Raw genomic sequence first — 15,389 nt, 5'->3', positions numbered from 1 at the left:
TGCTGCGCACGGTGCTGTGATGTCTCAGCACCAATGTCACTGAGAGAAATTCCTGTGCATCAGCTGATTTGGTGAATTAATTATTTATGACACTGACATGTGTAAGTCTGGCCAGAGTCTACAGCTGCAATCTATTGTGGAACTCAAATCTGTTTTCATTAGAGTAATGGGAAGCATAAGTAAAAATGATGCAAAGCATTGAGTAGTATTTGAGTTTGCTTCAGTCACCTTGAACTCCAGTTCCATAGCAGTGACTGTCTCGCCAGACGGGGGCTGGGTGAGTTTCTGGATGTGGGCGTAAAGGTTGCGAGCTGGCACCTCGGTGTTGCCACAGGTGGCGGCCTCCAGTAGGGCTTCATGGATGAAGATGTACTGGTCCTCGGTCTGAACCATATAGTTTCTCTGGGCGCGCATGCACGTCACATGGCCATAGATGTCCACAGACTTCTCGTGCTTCATGCGCTCCAACATGGCATCGATCACAATGAAGCAGCCAGTCCTGCCCACGCCCGCACTGATGGAGAAAGACGGAGGAAAGAAAATAGTTACACTTTACTTTTTGAGAAAATATTCATTTCAATGTGGTTATAGAGCTACTGGGATGAATAACTGAAACAGTGTTGTGAGGTTAATTTCTCAACTACGATATGTTCTCTTGGAAACTGAAAACTGAATATTAAATGTGAATCAATAAGTTACTGTTTTAAAATTGAGCATTTCAAACATGGCCTTCCTTTCTTTCACTCAAGAGAAATTCTGCATTCGATGACCTTTGAAGTTGGAGGTCAAAATTTGGAAATCTTGTCATTTCTGACATCAAGATCGGAAAATTCAAAAAAAGCTTTTGTCCTTACTGTGTAAACTATGTAGTGTTTTCTGATCTTTCCGAGTGGGAGGTCAGAAATTCAGAGGTTCTAGTTGCAAATGATTACAACGTGACTATCACAGAATTAGTAGAAGTGATAGACTGCGCTCAGTCACCGAACAAAGCAATAAATCAGATAAATGAAATTTACGGACGGTTTCATAATAGATGTATGCGAACATTCTGCCTTTGTGCATTTTATGCATAATCCCATTTTCTGCTGATGCAGCATGTATGTGTGGGCGTGACAGGGGTTCCACATCTGCATGCTGATGTTGACACACCCTCTGCACCAAAAATTCCCAAACAAAACAAAATCGGAGGAAACAGTGGAAATAGCAGCAGACAGGGGAGTCCCTGCAGAGAAATACACCTCAGCTTTGACTAAATCATAAGATGTGACTCAGGGGGATTACCTTGGTATGAGGCTATATGTTCTTTTTTTGTTTGTGATATGCTGTTAGTGTATTCATTCATTTTAACTGTTTAGGTATTGTCCGCTGACTTGATTCATAGATCGTATGTGGATTCAGAAGAAGCCAACATGAAAATATGTCTCCAACACAATAATAAGAACACTTAGTAATCTGTGGTGCTGCTTGCGCTATCAAAGCTGAGTTTAAACACACTTGACTGGCAATGTAACTACACATCACTGAGGCAAATGAATGAGGAAATTATTAAAGAGGCGATACTGGGATTTTAGTATCTCCGTTTCAAATGATGTCTTTTATAGTTTATAACACACCACTATTACTCCAATGTCTTCAATAAGTTATATAAGTATATAATGCTTCATTACTACACTTTGCTCATGTTAACTTTTCATCAGCTAAAGGTAAACATTACCTTTAGCTACACTTAACTGCTCAAAGAAAGATTTAACTTCACAGTTTGCGAGTATGCACAGTTCATTCCCTCTGGCACCCACCTGCAGTGGACCACCATGGGCCCTGCATCTGGAGGATTGCAGGCCTTTACCCGCCGAAGGAAGGCCAGGATGGGTGTGGGATACTCAGGCACCCCGTGGTCGGGCCAGGCCATGAACTGGAATTGCCTCACCTCTCTTTTCTCACTGGAACCATTCTGCAGGAAAAATGATGTGAGTCAGTTAAGTAGAGAAGAGTCAGACTGAGCTTAGTGGGATATTCTCACACAGGGAATTTTAATTGGCTGCTTTTCAAACAGATTTTTTTATGCCGGGCGAATTTTGTTACAGCAAGAAGAGGTAAGACTGCTTTTATAAAAAGGAGATGAAATTGTGCCATTGCAATTTGAACAGCACGAATGGAGCCCATCTTGTCTACTCTCGTCTCCCTCACACGCCATGATACTGTATACCATTATTGCATGCCATTAACTTTGACTGTCTCTTTCCTGTACTCTACGCTGCTTCTCTCTCTGCAGCGTTCTGAAGCAATCATTGGATCCAAAGCTACATGCTTCTGATCTGAGGTTACTGTGCCAACCATCCTGTCCTGCGTTGGATTGAATTTTTTTTTCTTCAGATTTGCAAATATGACTTTTGCTGTGAAACGGCACTATGTGAACAAAACAGAGCTGAATTAACTGTCACAAAAGCAGCTATTTTAATTAAAGGTTTTCGGTTAACTTAATTAGCATAGCATAACATAATACAATACTTTTAGAGCTGTGATAATTTTGTAAGTATTTCTGTTGATTACGAAACTGGAACTTTGACAGTTTCTCTGCAATGGTTTCCTGTCACCATTCCTGATTAAAAACCAAGAAATAGCTCCAGCTGGAAACTTGCATTTAATTAAGGATTATAATAATGTTAGCAATAATGAGTAAGTGATGGAAAAAGAAATGGAGGAAAAGAAATAAAGGACAAACCATCATTGCAGCTAAGCATGTGAATCAAAGTGAAAAAAGTCAATCCTTCACTGCCTCATAGAGAACAAGAGATAAATCTCGGAAGTTAAAAAACAATTACAACTGTGGATAAGCGATTCCAGCAGTAATAGCCTTTATCTGTCCTCAGAGAAATGAGAAATTACATTTCGAAATATGACCCACTACTGATGCTAGAAACATGCCTTTCATGAGTGTTCCTCTTTGTATGGTAAATGAAAAAGGCAGCCCCCTACCTTGTAGAGGGCGAAAGTGCGGACGCTGTATGTGGCCAGCTCCACAGTGTCCAACATGGTGACCTGGATCATCCCGTAGGTCTCTGTTCCTCGTGACGGCCAATACTGGTCACACTTCACCTGGCAGAGCGAGAGAGAGGGCACACTGTCAGGACTGAACTGCTGCGAACATCCAATACAAGGCTAGTGAGAGACTTGTAGGATCACACTGATTAACAAGGAGGGAACATTAGAGAGGTCAGATCAAAGGCTTTGTCCACTGTCTAATTAAAAACTGAAGACTCAAAGTGGGCTCCTCTAACACCGAGAAATGCACACAAGTGAATCAGGCTTTCACATTTGCAGTCATGCATGTCTGCATTTGAAGCACGCTTCAAAAGAGCATTAAAAAGCCCACTTTGTCATTTACCAGCCTGTGATTTTTTTCAATTCGTTAATTGTCTGGTGGTTTGCAGCCCTTTGTCATGTGTGCTTTTGGCGCATTTGTGATGACTGTCCTCTTCATTGTGGAGGGAAATGTGTCTAAACGCCTGCTCTGGCCTGCCGTGTACGGACAGCAGGTTGGGCCACCTGGCTCCAAATGTGCACAGAGCAAACTTCATGGCGGATTTTACTGAAGCGGTGGCTTTACTCTTTGTATCTCTGAGAAAGAAAGTGTGGCCTTCGCTATATTTTTTTCTTTCCTCCTTTTGGTTTAGCAAGTTGCAAGTGGAATTAGACTAGAACATAAAAGAAAAGATCACTTGAAGTGAGATTGAAGACATAATAAGGCATCTTAACAGTTAAAAACAGTCCATGCAACTGCACAATCAATATTCACATGGCCTTTATGTTACAAAATTTAATTGCTCAAGTTGTCAGAGTTCATAGAGGCTCTGAGTCACATTATTATCTAAACATTTGGCATAGCTAGTTAATTGGTCTGGCTTCTGGTCTCAGCTGATTCATTGTTGATGTTTTCAAGATTACGTTCTTGTTTGGAAACTGTTTATTTTCATTCTGGCGGCCATGTGTCTCTAACAAGAAGCAGAACCAATTTTCAGTCATTTGAAGGAACTCTGATGAGAAGCATGACTGGAAAAAGGAAAGACGTGTACAAATCAGTCTTTTCAAAGATGCAGCGAAGGTCTTATTTTCCAAATAGACAGAAAAAAAACGCGCAAAAAAACCTATGAATGTCAAAACCGCCGGGACTAAAACTACTGCCACAGATTTGGAAAACGTGCGAGGAGGAGATGTGCCCAGGGTAAGCTAATAGGATTGATACTGCAGTACTGCGATGACATTTGGAACCTCTTTGCCTGTCTCGGTGAGCCGGTGCAGATTGACAAACAAAATGCGCTAAAATTCACCCTCTCACATTTCCCTTCCTCTGGAGACGGCTCCCATTCAGAGACAGAGGCAAACCTTGCATGAGAAACTCAACTGAGTGATGGGGAACTGCTTGAAGCACAAACATATGGATTAGCAGTCACTGCAACAATGAATATCTCTGTGCTGTCTGAGGTTAGGCGGCATATTCTCCCTCCACACAAACAGATGCAGTGACACACACATACACAGACCACAGGTTTCATCTGACTCTGCTTTGAACTCTGCTTCTCACATGTTGTCACTTGGCCTTTTGCAGTGGGCGTAGACCTCTTATCTACACATACAGAAAGACATTCAGAATTGGTTTCATTTCAAGACCCGACCTTTTTGGGTATTACTCCAAGGTGAGGACAGTTGCAAGAGGAAGCTGAAATTTGCCTGTTGTCAGATCTCATCATATTTGTCCAGTTCCTGCACTATTTGGCACGGCACATCAATTCATTTGGGCGGCGGAAGGTTGACTCACTCACCATATGTGTCTGAGGGAATGTTTTGTGAGAATCAGACAAATAACTAATGTTTATTCATGCGCAGCAGGTGGACAAAATAACTTGAATATTCCTTAAAGTTAGAGGAGAGCTCCGAACTTATGTCAGGTTAAGCATTTCCTGTAAAAACAGAGGCTAGCTCGCTCTATGCCAATTGACCAGCTGCACAGACCTGAAAAGACTCCACCCACCATTCCCCATCAGCAGAATAGAATAGATTTTAAAAGCCTGCTGATGGTTTACAAATCCCAGAACGGTTTAGGCCCAAAATACATCATGTGATATGTTCAGAGAATATAAACCTAGCAGAGCTCTTAGATCCAAGGACTTAGGTCAGCTGGTCCAGTCCAGAGTCCAGACTAAACATGGAGAAGCAGCATTTAGCTGTTATGCTGCAAACAAGTGGAACAAACTGCCAGTGGAAATTAAACTTTCACCAAATGTAGACATTTTTAAATCCAGGTTAAAAACATTTCTTTTCTCATGTGTCTATGCATGAAATCTGCACGATATCTTTTAATTTATCTGGACTGTTGCTTGTTTTTAAATTCATTTAAATTATTGGGGGTCCTAGCAGCGAAGCTGCAGGAACCCATTGTGTTAGTAGCTTTTCCTATTATTATTATGCATCCGTTTCTGCTGCAATTGAAGTCTATGGCCGCCCCATGAACGCTAAAAAGTGTGGTAAAAAGTTGTGAAATTTGGCACACGTAATCAGCCAAGTGCCAAATTAAAACTCAAGAATTTTCATGCCCCAAGAGCTTACTCTCTAGCGCCACCAACATGTCAAAGTTCAAAGTGCATTCAGCCTAATAACTTTGGACTACTTGGTCAAAATTTCACAAATGAGGCATCGTTGGAATCCTTGGATCAATTTGCGTATACTTAGATTTTCCGCCATTTTGAATTTAATCAAAAAGCTTAAAAGAGCATTTCAGGTCACACCGATTGTCAAATTTTCACGAAACTTGGCACATAGACTCTTAAGACCAAACCGCACAAAAGTTATCGTGTGGAATTTTTAATTAGGCTTCCGTTTTTCCATAAAAGCCAATCAAACTCGAGTTTGACGCCGCCAAACCGGAAGTGAGGCCATATCTTGGCAACCATTTGATGTTATGACGTCAAACGTATAACACAGACTCATGACCAAGACAGGAAGATGCCAACGAAGTTTGGTGACGTTTGGCCCATAGGTGGTGCTATATGTAGCCAAAATGCCTTTTTGCTCATATCTTTGGACCCCTTCGTCCAAATGTCACAAATGAGGTACCAATGGAATCACTTGATAGAGACGGGGATAATGCACCTCATGACGTCATCTGCGCCATCTTGTATTTTCCGCCATTTTGAATTTAATCGAAAACCTTCAAAACACATTTAAGGCCACGCCTATTGTCCAATCTTGACGGGACTTGGCACATAGAATCTTCAGACCAAGCCACACATAAGTTATCAGGTGGATTTTCTTATTTCGCTTCCGTTTGCCCGTGACAGCCAATCAAACTCTACGCCGATGCGCAAACGTGACATTTGGCCAAATCTCTGCGATGCATTGATGTATCGATGCCAAACTTGCTGCAAGGACTCACGACGCCTTCCTAAGTTGGCCAAGCTTTGCCTATTGTGCCATTCTGCTAGGCCCCCACATTGCTGCTTGCGGCTATATTTTTATTTGTTTCTCTTTATATTCTTTTATGTATTTTTAATGCTTCTTCCAATCCCTGCTGCAATGCTTTTATTTTATGTGAAGCACTTTGAATTGTTTTGTACATGAAATGTGCTATACAAATAAATTGGATTTGATTTGATCAGCAGAGACTCTTCAGAAACAAAAAGAAACACTTATTACGTGTATATGTGTCACATATTTCTTGCCAATGACCTGCCTACTTTAGATTCAGAGTCCGCATTCCATTAACAGCAATAAGCACAGATATTGACAGGTTGCTTAATCTCATATTATCAGAAAGAAATACTGGACCAATTTAACAGAGGCCACACATTTCTCATATCTTTTGACACGAGAAAATGTATACATTTTTTTGGCTTGCCTGTGTCTCAGCAGCACAAAAAAAATTGCAACACAGACATCACTTAGCAAAGAAAATAGAAATATATAATACAAGTACAACCGAGATACATGAATATGTCAACATTTACTCATCAGCCTAATTTATTTTCCCAATGAAAACATAAAACCCAATTCCACTTTCATCCATCCAGACAATGGTCCCATCCCTTCAACTGCAGTCAGTTCGGAGACTTGAAATCTCCATAATTTCAAACCATTAACATAGCTTTTAACACGTCATCGTTTTGTGTAGAGGATCTTTGAGATCAGGTCTCATGGTTCTTTTTTTCCCCTTTTCTTTTGTTTTTAATTAATGGTCATAGGGGAGGGACACAAAAGTTTGAGGAAGTGCTTTATGGGAGACAGAAATTAATATAAACCTCAAAGTGCAGGATAAGTCATCAACAGAATATTTTTCAGGAAATTAGAAAATACCATAAGAAATGCCTAAAACTTTACTTTTATTTGATATTCAGTGTAAGCCAAATTGTATAAAAATGTCAAAAACAGATATTGATTTAGTTGGGGACTTCAAGGCCTCGCAATACCATGTGTGTTATTACAACAGACTGTAAAAAAAAAAAAAAATCTATGGCTGTTGCATGTACAGGCAGCATTCTGTGATGTTAGGCAATTATATAAAAACATTTCTATCAATTATCAACCTGCAAACACTATTTGTTTGATGCAATTTGAGGTCTGATTTTTCAGGATGGTTACACTCATTAAAATGTTTTCAGCGCAGATGCAGTTTAATCCATCTAATTCACTGCTGGCAGACTGTTAGCAGTCTTATGCTACTGTGGAAAAAGTATTTCAAAGGTTGCCACAGACATGTAATTGTCGGTTTGGAAATGAAACTGCTTCCTCTACCTTTTTTTTAAGGATGGCATTCCCAGAATTTTAATGTTTAGACCAAAATCAGGTGTCCTTCTGTAGTGTTGATAAGCCAGTTGATTTAAAATGTGTGTGTAGGGGGTGGGGACAGGCTCAGAGGCTGTTTCATATCTTGTTAAGTTGCTTATATCATGGGGTTTCAATTTTTTTTAATCCTTATATATGTATGTGCAACTGTGTCTCTGGGATCAAAGCAGGAGTACTTGTTTATCTGTCAAATAGAGCTCTGAAATTGCCACTCAGACACACTAAATATATAGGAAGGTGTTTGTGAGTATGCCTGTGCCCTTGCCATTGAGTGAATGCGTAATAAAAATCATCTTATCAAACGCATCTTCGTTGAGGATATTCTCCAAGGTACAAATAAATGAGCTCTGCTCCAAGAAGATGCAGTGTGCTCATAATCTGCCAAAATGGTTGATTGCACTTATGGTTCAAAATTAAAACAGATGATACGTTTTGAAGGATGGTAAGCAATTTAGACTTTTGCTTTGACAAAACAATTGCTTTCTTTAAGCCTCAGTATGGATAGATGAACTGAGCTTCAGGTAATGGCTCTCTCCCAAAATCACCACATCTACGAATTTGGAAATGAGGTTTTTTTTCATTTACATTTTCCAGCTACTTGCATTTCTTAGTCTGGAGAGATGCAGTCATTAGGGCGCCGTATGCGCACTCTAACAAAGTACCTCATACTGGCAGGGCTTCATGCTGACTTTTTTTTCCTCCAGGGAATTCATGAGCATGATTTTGTGATGGTAATTAAATAAACCAATTCCAATTTTGAATCTGAAGCTGCCATGTGCTTATTTTTTCTTTTTTTGCTTTTATTAGCCTGGATGTATTTAAGGAGCCCATAACTATCCTTGGGTGACAATCCTTTTTAGCGCCAACTTCAGGAATTCATTATCGTGCCATGGCTTTAGAGGGCCAAATTGAGAGAGCACAACACAAATGAGACTGTCTGTGAAACCTTGCTGAAGTGTTGCAAAAATAAATATGCAGCAATCAAGACCTAAAGTCTCCGAGGAGTCTCTAAATAAAGACAAGGTTGGTGTTATTGTGAGAATCTAAGAAGAATTACAACGTGCCTGGGCATACTGTATTTCGCTGAAAATATTTTTACTTTCCTTAGCTGGTATGTGAGTGTTGTTCACATATGCAAAGTTGTAACCCTACCTCAATAAGTGCCAAACAGACAACAGGAGGGGAAATGGGTAGTAAAAAGCTGTTGTTCAATGATACATATTTAGACAGAATCCATGCAGAAGTCTTTGGAGATTGCTGAAGACTATAGAAGACTCTGTAGAAGTGCAGCAACTTGAAGTGATACTGTCCACAGACAACTACAGTATCCTTTGAAGTCCTTGTGACTTTGATCAGGCTGACAAATCCTGCTTTAAAGTAGGACTGGGTGCCTTTATGCCTGCAGGCTTTGCTATGTGCTAAAGTCCCTCTGTGTTGAGATACATTTGTATGAACCTATATATACCAGGATACTCCCTATCTAACCACCTTGTGCTTCTGTCAGCAGTGTGAGGACATTTTTCCCTGCTAGTATTGTACCTTCCTCCAATCACAGCTGCTTCTGGTTGATTGGGTTTGTCACTTTGCTGTGCTGTCCGAAAAAGGTGATATCAATTCATACCTTCAACCATGAAGTTGACATTTCCAAGGTAGAAACATATTTTTGGTTTCTTTATTCATTTTTGATCAATATGTCAGATCATTTATTATTTGCAATTTCTGTTAAGTTTTTTTAAATTGTTTATCTGTTTGTTATGCGAAGAATAAAAACACTTCTTTGAGTACGCACATAAATCAATATACAACTGATTTGCTGCTAAAGAGGTGTCGGATTGCTTTATTTGCGAGCATTGTATCTCCTTACCCGTGACTTCTCCTCCAGTCTGGTCATCATAACGATGGTGTTGGATCTCTGCTCCCACACCATCCTCCAGAAGTCGCTCAGTGTCTCTGGCAGAGGCCCCTGAGTAGCAATGTAGGCATTCTGCTTCCTGTAGCCGTCAATGTAGTTGGCATTGATGTAGTCACTGCCTGGAACGGCTGTAATACAGAGAAACAGTGGAGATATAGGTCATATTACTGGCTCTCACAACAACTTTCCACTCAAGATAATTTCAATCAGAATCATTTCAGTCAAGATGAATAATACATTTCTGACATCTTTCTTTCTGAGCACAGTGGCATATTTTTCACAAACACAATCTGTGTCACCCAATCAACTATAGAACATGGCTCTCAGCAATTTAATCAACACTCATTGAACCAAACAGGATGCATCGGGTTTGTGGATACAACTATCAGCTTTTAAAGCAGCAGCGGTAGACATCCAAATTATCTCTGCCGTATGCTGCGGCAGCCTCAATCAATGACTCTCACAGTTGATAGCGGTCTGAGGAGTTCCTACCATCAACAGAGGTGAGCACCACTCTGGAGTGGTCATAGGCGATGACGTTTGCATAGCGGTTCTTTGGCTTGTTGACTTCCATGTTGGAGTTTTCCCAGGTAAACTGCTGGCCTGGATCAATAGACTGAGAGGGAGGGTAGGAAAAAAAGAAGCAAGAACAAACGATGAAGAGAGATGGAGGGAGAGTGATTATGAGAGTGGACAGAGATGAAAGCAAACAAAGGCACAAAAGGAAATACTTTAGTTTTATAAAGAAAAAGAAATGGGGCAAAATTACGCTGCTGTCATACAGCAGTAGTAAACTATGGGCAGAGGATTTGTCCCGAAGATAAGATTGTGTAGATTGATGGTTGCAGTCAACAAGGTGACATATTGCACGTTAATTATTTGAATGTGATTTGATGTCACTGGTGAATGTTTATATAATAGAAATGAAGGCACTCTATGCAATAATTTAAATCAATCCAGAAAAGGCCAGCATCCTCGGAAGGAGCCAAGAGAACTTCACTTTTAAAGGCCGACATGATGAGAGTGTTTGCTTTAGCAAGACAAGGAGATAAAAGATAGAAGTTTGTAAGCCACAAACATTCCCTCTCTCCTCTTAATAGACCTATTGAATAGCAATACTTTTGAGAAGTCACATTCACGATTTCTTGTTGTAAACCATGATTCTTTTAATCTTATCTTTCTCTTGTGTTTCCATCTTCAATTTCAGTTGCCCTTTTCTTTCTGGTATTGTTGTTTCACCCTCTCCTTATCATCCCCTCTGCATTTCTAACCATTTCCATCTTACATCATTTGTCTCTTGGGCAAAGATGACAGCAAACTGCATACATATTGATCTTAGAAGATATGTGATGGCCTTCTATTCCTTGTTGGCTAATGTCACAAAGTCTCTTGTTATTTCATATCGATCCCCTTCAACTCACACCAGAACCTTGTCCAGTAATTCTTCTTGCTTTTCGTCTCGCAAATCCAGCCCTTGCTAGAATGTTACCTTCGCAATTTCTTCACTTATTCAATGTGGCTGCCACGCAGGTAAAAAAATTATATATCAACCTCAGATGCACTCTAAGAGAACATGTAACCTTCACACAAAAAGACCATTCTCGTTCTCTTAACTAGGTCAGTCAGGATACTGCCGGTTATTCTTTTAAATCCAAAGTCCAGCAAACTGCCATCCAGATTCTCTCTAATAAACAGAAGTAACTTTCTAGCTCTCCGAATGCTGACTTCTGGGTTAAAGTGGCACCTATAAAGGTAGCGATATGACATGAAAGCTGTTTTCAAGTTTTTTTTGAAAGTTTGTTAACAGAAAAAAAGCAATGTGCGTTCCGGTCGCTGCTGAACAAGATATGAAGGAAGGGAAGTTCTTATGCATGAGAAATTCTTCACCATAACTCTGAATTACTCAGCCCTGAGAGTCGTGCGGGATAGCCCTATTGCTACTGATGAGCTCAGCATTGCCAATTTCTCTGTCCATGCCCGGCTGTATGAGCAGAAAGATTTCATTTGCAGTCAAAACATGCCATATTCATTTGAGAGCTGAGTGAACACAGTGGGCACACCAGAGTGATGACAACTAGCAAACAGGTTAGGTAGAGAGGTGATAAACAAATGCTCAAGGTGTTTTTAGTGAAACACTGGAAATACTTTCAAATGAATGTAATAATAGCTCCATGACGACTGCGGCAAGATGTTGCTTCTGGCGATAAAAAAGACTGTCAGGGGAGTTGTAGCATGCCTGATTGACAAATTCTGCTCATTACCCAGTGTTCATTGCTCAGCATGATGCAGACCAGCATTGGTGGTAAAGGAAGTGTCAGGCTGCCTAAAACATCAGGGAGAGGAAGCGGCAAAGCCTGTGCAAATTCTCTGCCTAGGGGTACGGCACAATGGGAGCAGCCGGCGAACGAAACTGTGACAAAGCCCCATGAGCTCTGCCACAGCGCCTCGGCTGGCACAGAGGAGAATGGCAGAATGGCCATCTGCCGGGCAACGGAGGGGGTCTTTCCTAGTTTGGAATGATTTTTGAAGGGAGGGAACAGGATTGGGCTGTTTGCCTGGAGTCACACACACCATTTTCTCTGGTTTGATTCATTTACACTAACTCAACAGGACGGGAGGGCAATGTGCAACACAAGGAAGCACTTAAATGAGTGCAGATTTCAGCCAAGGTCTATAAATCTCCTCAGGTAGCTGTTAATTTCACATAGAATTACATATAAAAAGAAAATCTAAATCAAATGACCTCCTCGAAACTGACCACAAAGCCAGACAAATTGTAACAGCTTTGGTATGAGATTGCATTAGTTTAGGCAGGGAGTGCTACAATTGTGAAAAGATCATGCATGAAATCTCAACGGAATGAGACCTTACTCACTCATAAGAAAACTAAACTAAAACTATTTCAATGCAAGAATTTGAAGGATTGTAAAAGTTTTTTGCTTCACGAGGGCAACACAACAGGTAGATTTTAAAATAAATGTATAAAATATGAAATATATGCTCTTTTCTTGTAAACACTAGGCAGAGGGGTAGATAAGAGAAGTGTTGAAACTGGGCCTCAGGTCTTAAAAAGATGCCAAACTGCACAACAGATTTTCTTCACATATCAACAGTCTGATCTAATACGAGAAGGAACATGACCTTCAAGAAAAATGTAAAAAGCAAAGCCCCACAGTCGCTTCAACAGCCTTGTTGGATCCATCAATGGAGTCAAGCTGATGAGACCAGACATATCCAACAATCAGAGCAAATAAATAAAAGACGAATCGTGTTTGTCAGTATTCAAGGATGCCTCTTCTCCTCATCTGGCCTTGCTTAGACCCCAAACCAACGATGGACCACTTTAAATGCAAATGTGCTCCCTTTCTCAAACTCTCTCGCTCTTTTTTTTTTTTTTTTTTTTTTTTTACCAAGAAGAACACTGACAAGAGATAATCCCTCACTGAGTTGCACTGAAGAGACCGCGTGCAAAATGATATTCTTTGGGGAAACAGCAAGACACACACAGATTGCTTAAGCGACTCGCCACCTGCTAGTTTTGTGAAAAAGCATCTCACAGCATTTAATGTGAGTGTTGCTTTCCTAGTGGGATCAGTAATAGAGTTGTAAAAATGGCTGAACAATGTCTATGAAAGATGTCCTCCATAATCCAGCAGAATACATGCATATGAGATCAATAAGAAAAAGTTCTTCATGGACACTATAACAAAAAATAACTTTTGTTTTATTGTTTATTTATTTATTTATTTGTTTTAACTTTTATGTTTGACAGAGCAGGACTCCCTGATACCAAATAAGTATGTCGCTCTTACCTCATACTCCTGGGAGAAGCGGAGGCCGTCATTGGCCTTACGTCGCTCTATGTGGTCAGCCAAGTCAAGGACAGGAATGGGTGGGTGCTCCCTCATTCCTAGGAGAGAGGAAGAGGAGGAAGGGATGGAGAGGAAAAGGTGAGACCTTTCTGTTCCTACATCAAACACGCACACCGACTTCCACAAACAATGGCTGGACCACAGGGTGAATGAGGCTGCCAGTGGGACCATGAGGTGGCTGTGTAACGGTGAGGAGAGTGCACGTTGTTCAACAATGCATGAGGACGGGGAGAGAAGAGAGACGGGAATAGAGAACGCACAAGTTGAAACAGACCGGTGACATTTGGTGATATCATCATGCTGAGTGAGGAGGACAGAGGTGGGGCTGGAGCGGAGATGCGCATGAGTGATTGGGTGAGCATGCTCCTTGAAGGAAGTGCGAGGCAGACATCTCTCCAACTCTTCAAAGCTCAGTTGGTGGCAGAGGTGGAAAAAGAGCAAGAACCGACGAGTCTCTACAAATCAGTCACACTGTCACTTTGGACCAAGGGAAAAAAACTGACTGGTCACCAGCCAAAACTCATTTCTTTGGAAATCCTTTTTTCTTACAATAGAATATCTTTCGGCCCAGCCTGGAGCGCTTGGGCTGGATTAATTTCAAACAACCCCCCCGCCGCTCTCTAGATTCCTCATCGTTGGGTTATTGGATGATTTATTGCTAATCTACCGACACAAATTTCCCATGTGCCTCTGAACTTGGCAAGGCCATGTACAAAACGGATTGCTGGGAGCTTCCCCTAATGTGTAAAAAGTTAACTGTATGCAATGCATGAAGAGCCTTTAAGGTTAAACATGTAGCATCATTAACCCTACACACAGCCAAGAAGTCAAATAGAACAGACACCTTAAAAAGATCTTTAGTGTATATTAACATAAACTCCTTTAGCTAAGCAAGTCTGTAAGGTCAAGGTGCATGTTTTCAAGTGAGAGGCCTTTGCAAGCTTAATATTCCTGTAATGCTAATGGATAATAGCTGCTAACTATGGCCACTTTACAAGATGAGGCCTGACCAATTACACAAATTTAATACTATCACATAGAGAGAACACTGAACACATTAACATCAGTGTGCATGTGTTTGTGTGGGTCTTTTACTGCTCGGTTTTTAGTTAAATGGAGGGTGAAGCCATAAATAACAAGCCGAATGTAAAGCAAGTGTAACTGTCCGCACTGCTCAACTGTCCATGAAACCATGTAGTCCTCTGCATCCGCATCATAAAGGTGTTGCGGGAAGTTCACAGCCAGAGGTGGGCCATTGCTGCATCCTTGGAGTGCCAGAGGCTACAAGCTTGTAAGCTTGTGATGTCTGTCAGGATTGCAACAGGGGAATGGGTTTGGGAGCGAGTGAGGGAGGAAGAAAGACTGCATGTGTGGGGAATATGCAGTAGGTGAGAAATCAGACTAACTTGGAGTGTTGGGGCAGCGATGAGAGCTGGGACCTGTTGAGAGAGGAGAGTAAAGGAGGGAGGAAGAAGAACACTCAATCAATGGAGGTGGCTCAGGATCAGACTAGGGCCAAAACAGTGTCTAAAAATGACCTTTAAAGCTAGTTAAGCAAGTGAGCAGCAGATGGTGTTTACCCTCTCAGGACAATTCATGGCGTAGTTTGGACTGTTAAACAGGAAGGGCAGACAAAGCCTAACCTTACAATACTCTGTGTGAAAGTGAGTAGAAACTCATTGTACTAAAAATAATGTGAGAATATGTTCTCGGAAAGAAATTTCCAACTTTCTTTTTTTTGTCTGTTTATGACTTAGGGCACTAGTACA

At 40.9% G+C, this 15,389-nt stretch overlaps 1 protein-coding gene across 19 annotated transcripts in view; it reads right to left on the bottom strand.

Annotated features, from left to right (window-relative positions):
• Positions 1 to 15,389, bottom strand: part of LOC142398801 (receptor-type tyrosine-protein phosphatase F) — a 171,995-nt gene that overhangs the window by 13,991 nt on the left and 142,615 nt on the right. For 13 of the 19 annotated variants that reach the window (XM_075482978.1, XM_075482976.1, XM_075482979.1 and 10 more), the window contains 7 exons: positions 15,027 to 15,059; positions 13,561 to 13,658; positions 10,241 to 10,364; positions 9,701 to 9,876; positions 2,977 to 3,096; positions 1,797 to 1,951; positions 229 to 514 (listed from right to left, as the gene is read on the bottom strand). In XM_075482978.1, the coding sequence (XP_075339093.1) occupies positions 229 to 514; positions 1,797 to 1,951; positions 2,977 to 3,096; positions 9,701 to 9,876; positions 10,241 to 10,364; positions 13,561 to 13,658; positions 15,027 to 15,059 (992 nt within the window). The remainder of the gene's footprint in view (positions 1 to 228; positions 515 to 1,796; positions 1,952 to 2,976; positions 3,097 to 9,700; positions 9,877 to 10,240; positions 10,365 to 13,560; positions 13,659 to 15,026; positions 15,060 to 15,389) is intronic. The other 6 variants (XM_075482984.1, XM_075482995.1, XM_075482993.1 and 3 more) reach the window with 1 other exon arrangement.

Source organism: Odontesthes bonariensis, chromosome 14 (genome assembly GCF_027942865.1).
Source record: "Odontesthes bonariensis isolate fOdoBon6 chromosome 14, fOdoBon6.hap1, whole genome shotgun sequence".
In the NCBI taxonomy this organism is placed as follows: domain Eukaryota; kingdom Metazoa; phylum Chordata; class Actinopteri; order Atheriniformes; family Atherinopsidae; genus Odontesthes; species Odontesthes bonariensis.
The sequence above is the reverse complement of the archived record's forward strand: the minus strand, read 5'-3'. Positions and strand labels throughout refer to the sequence as shown.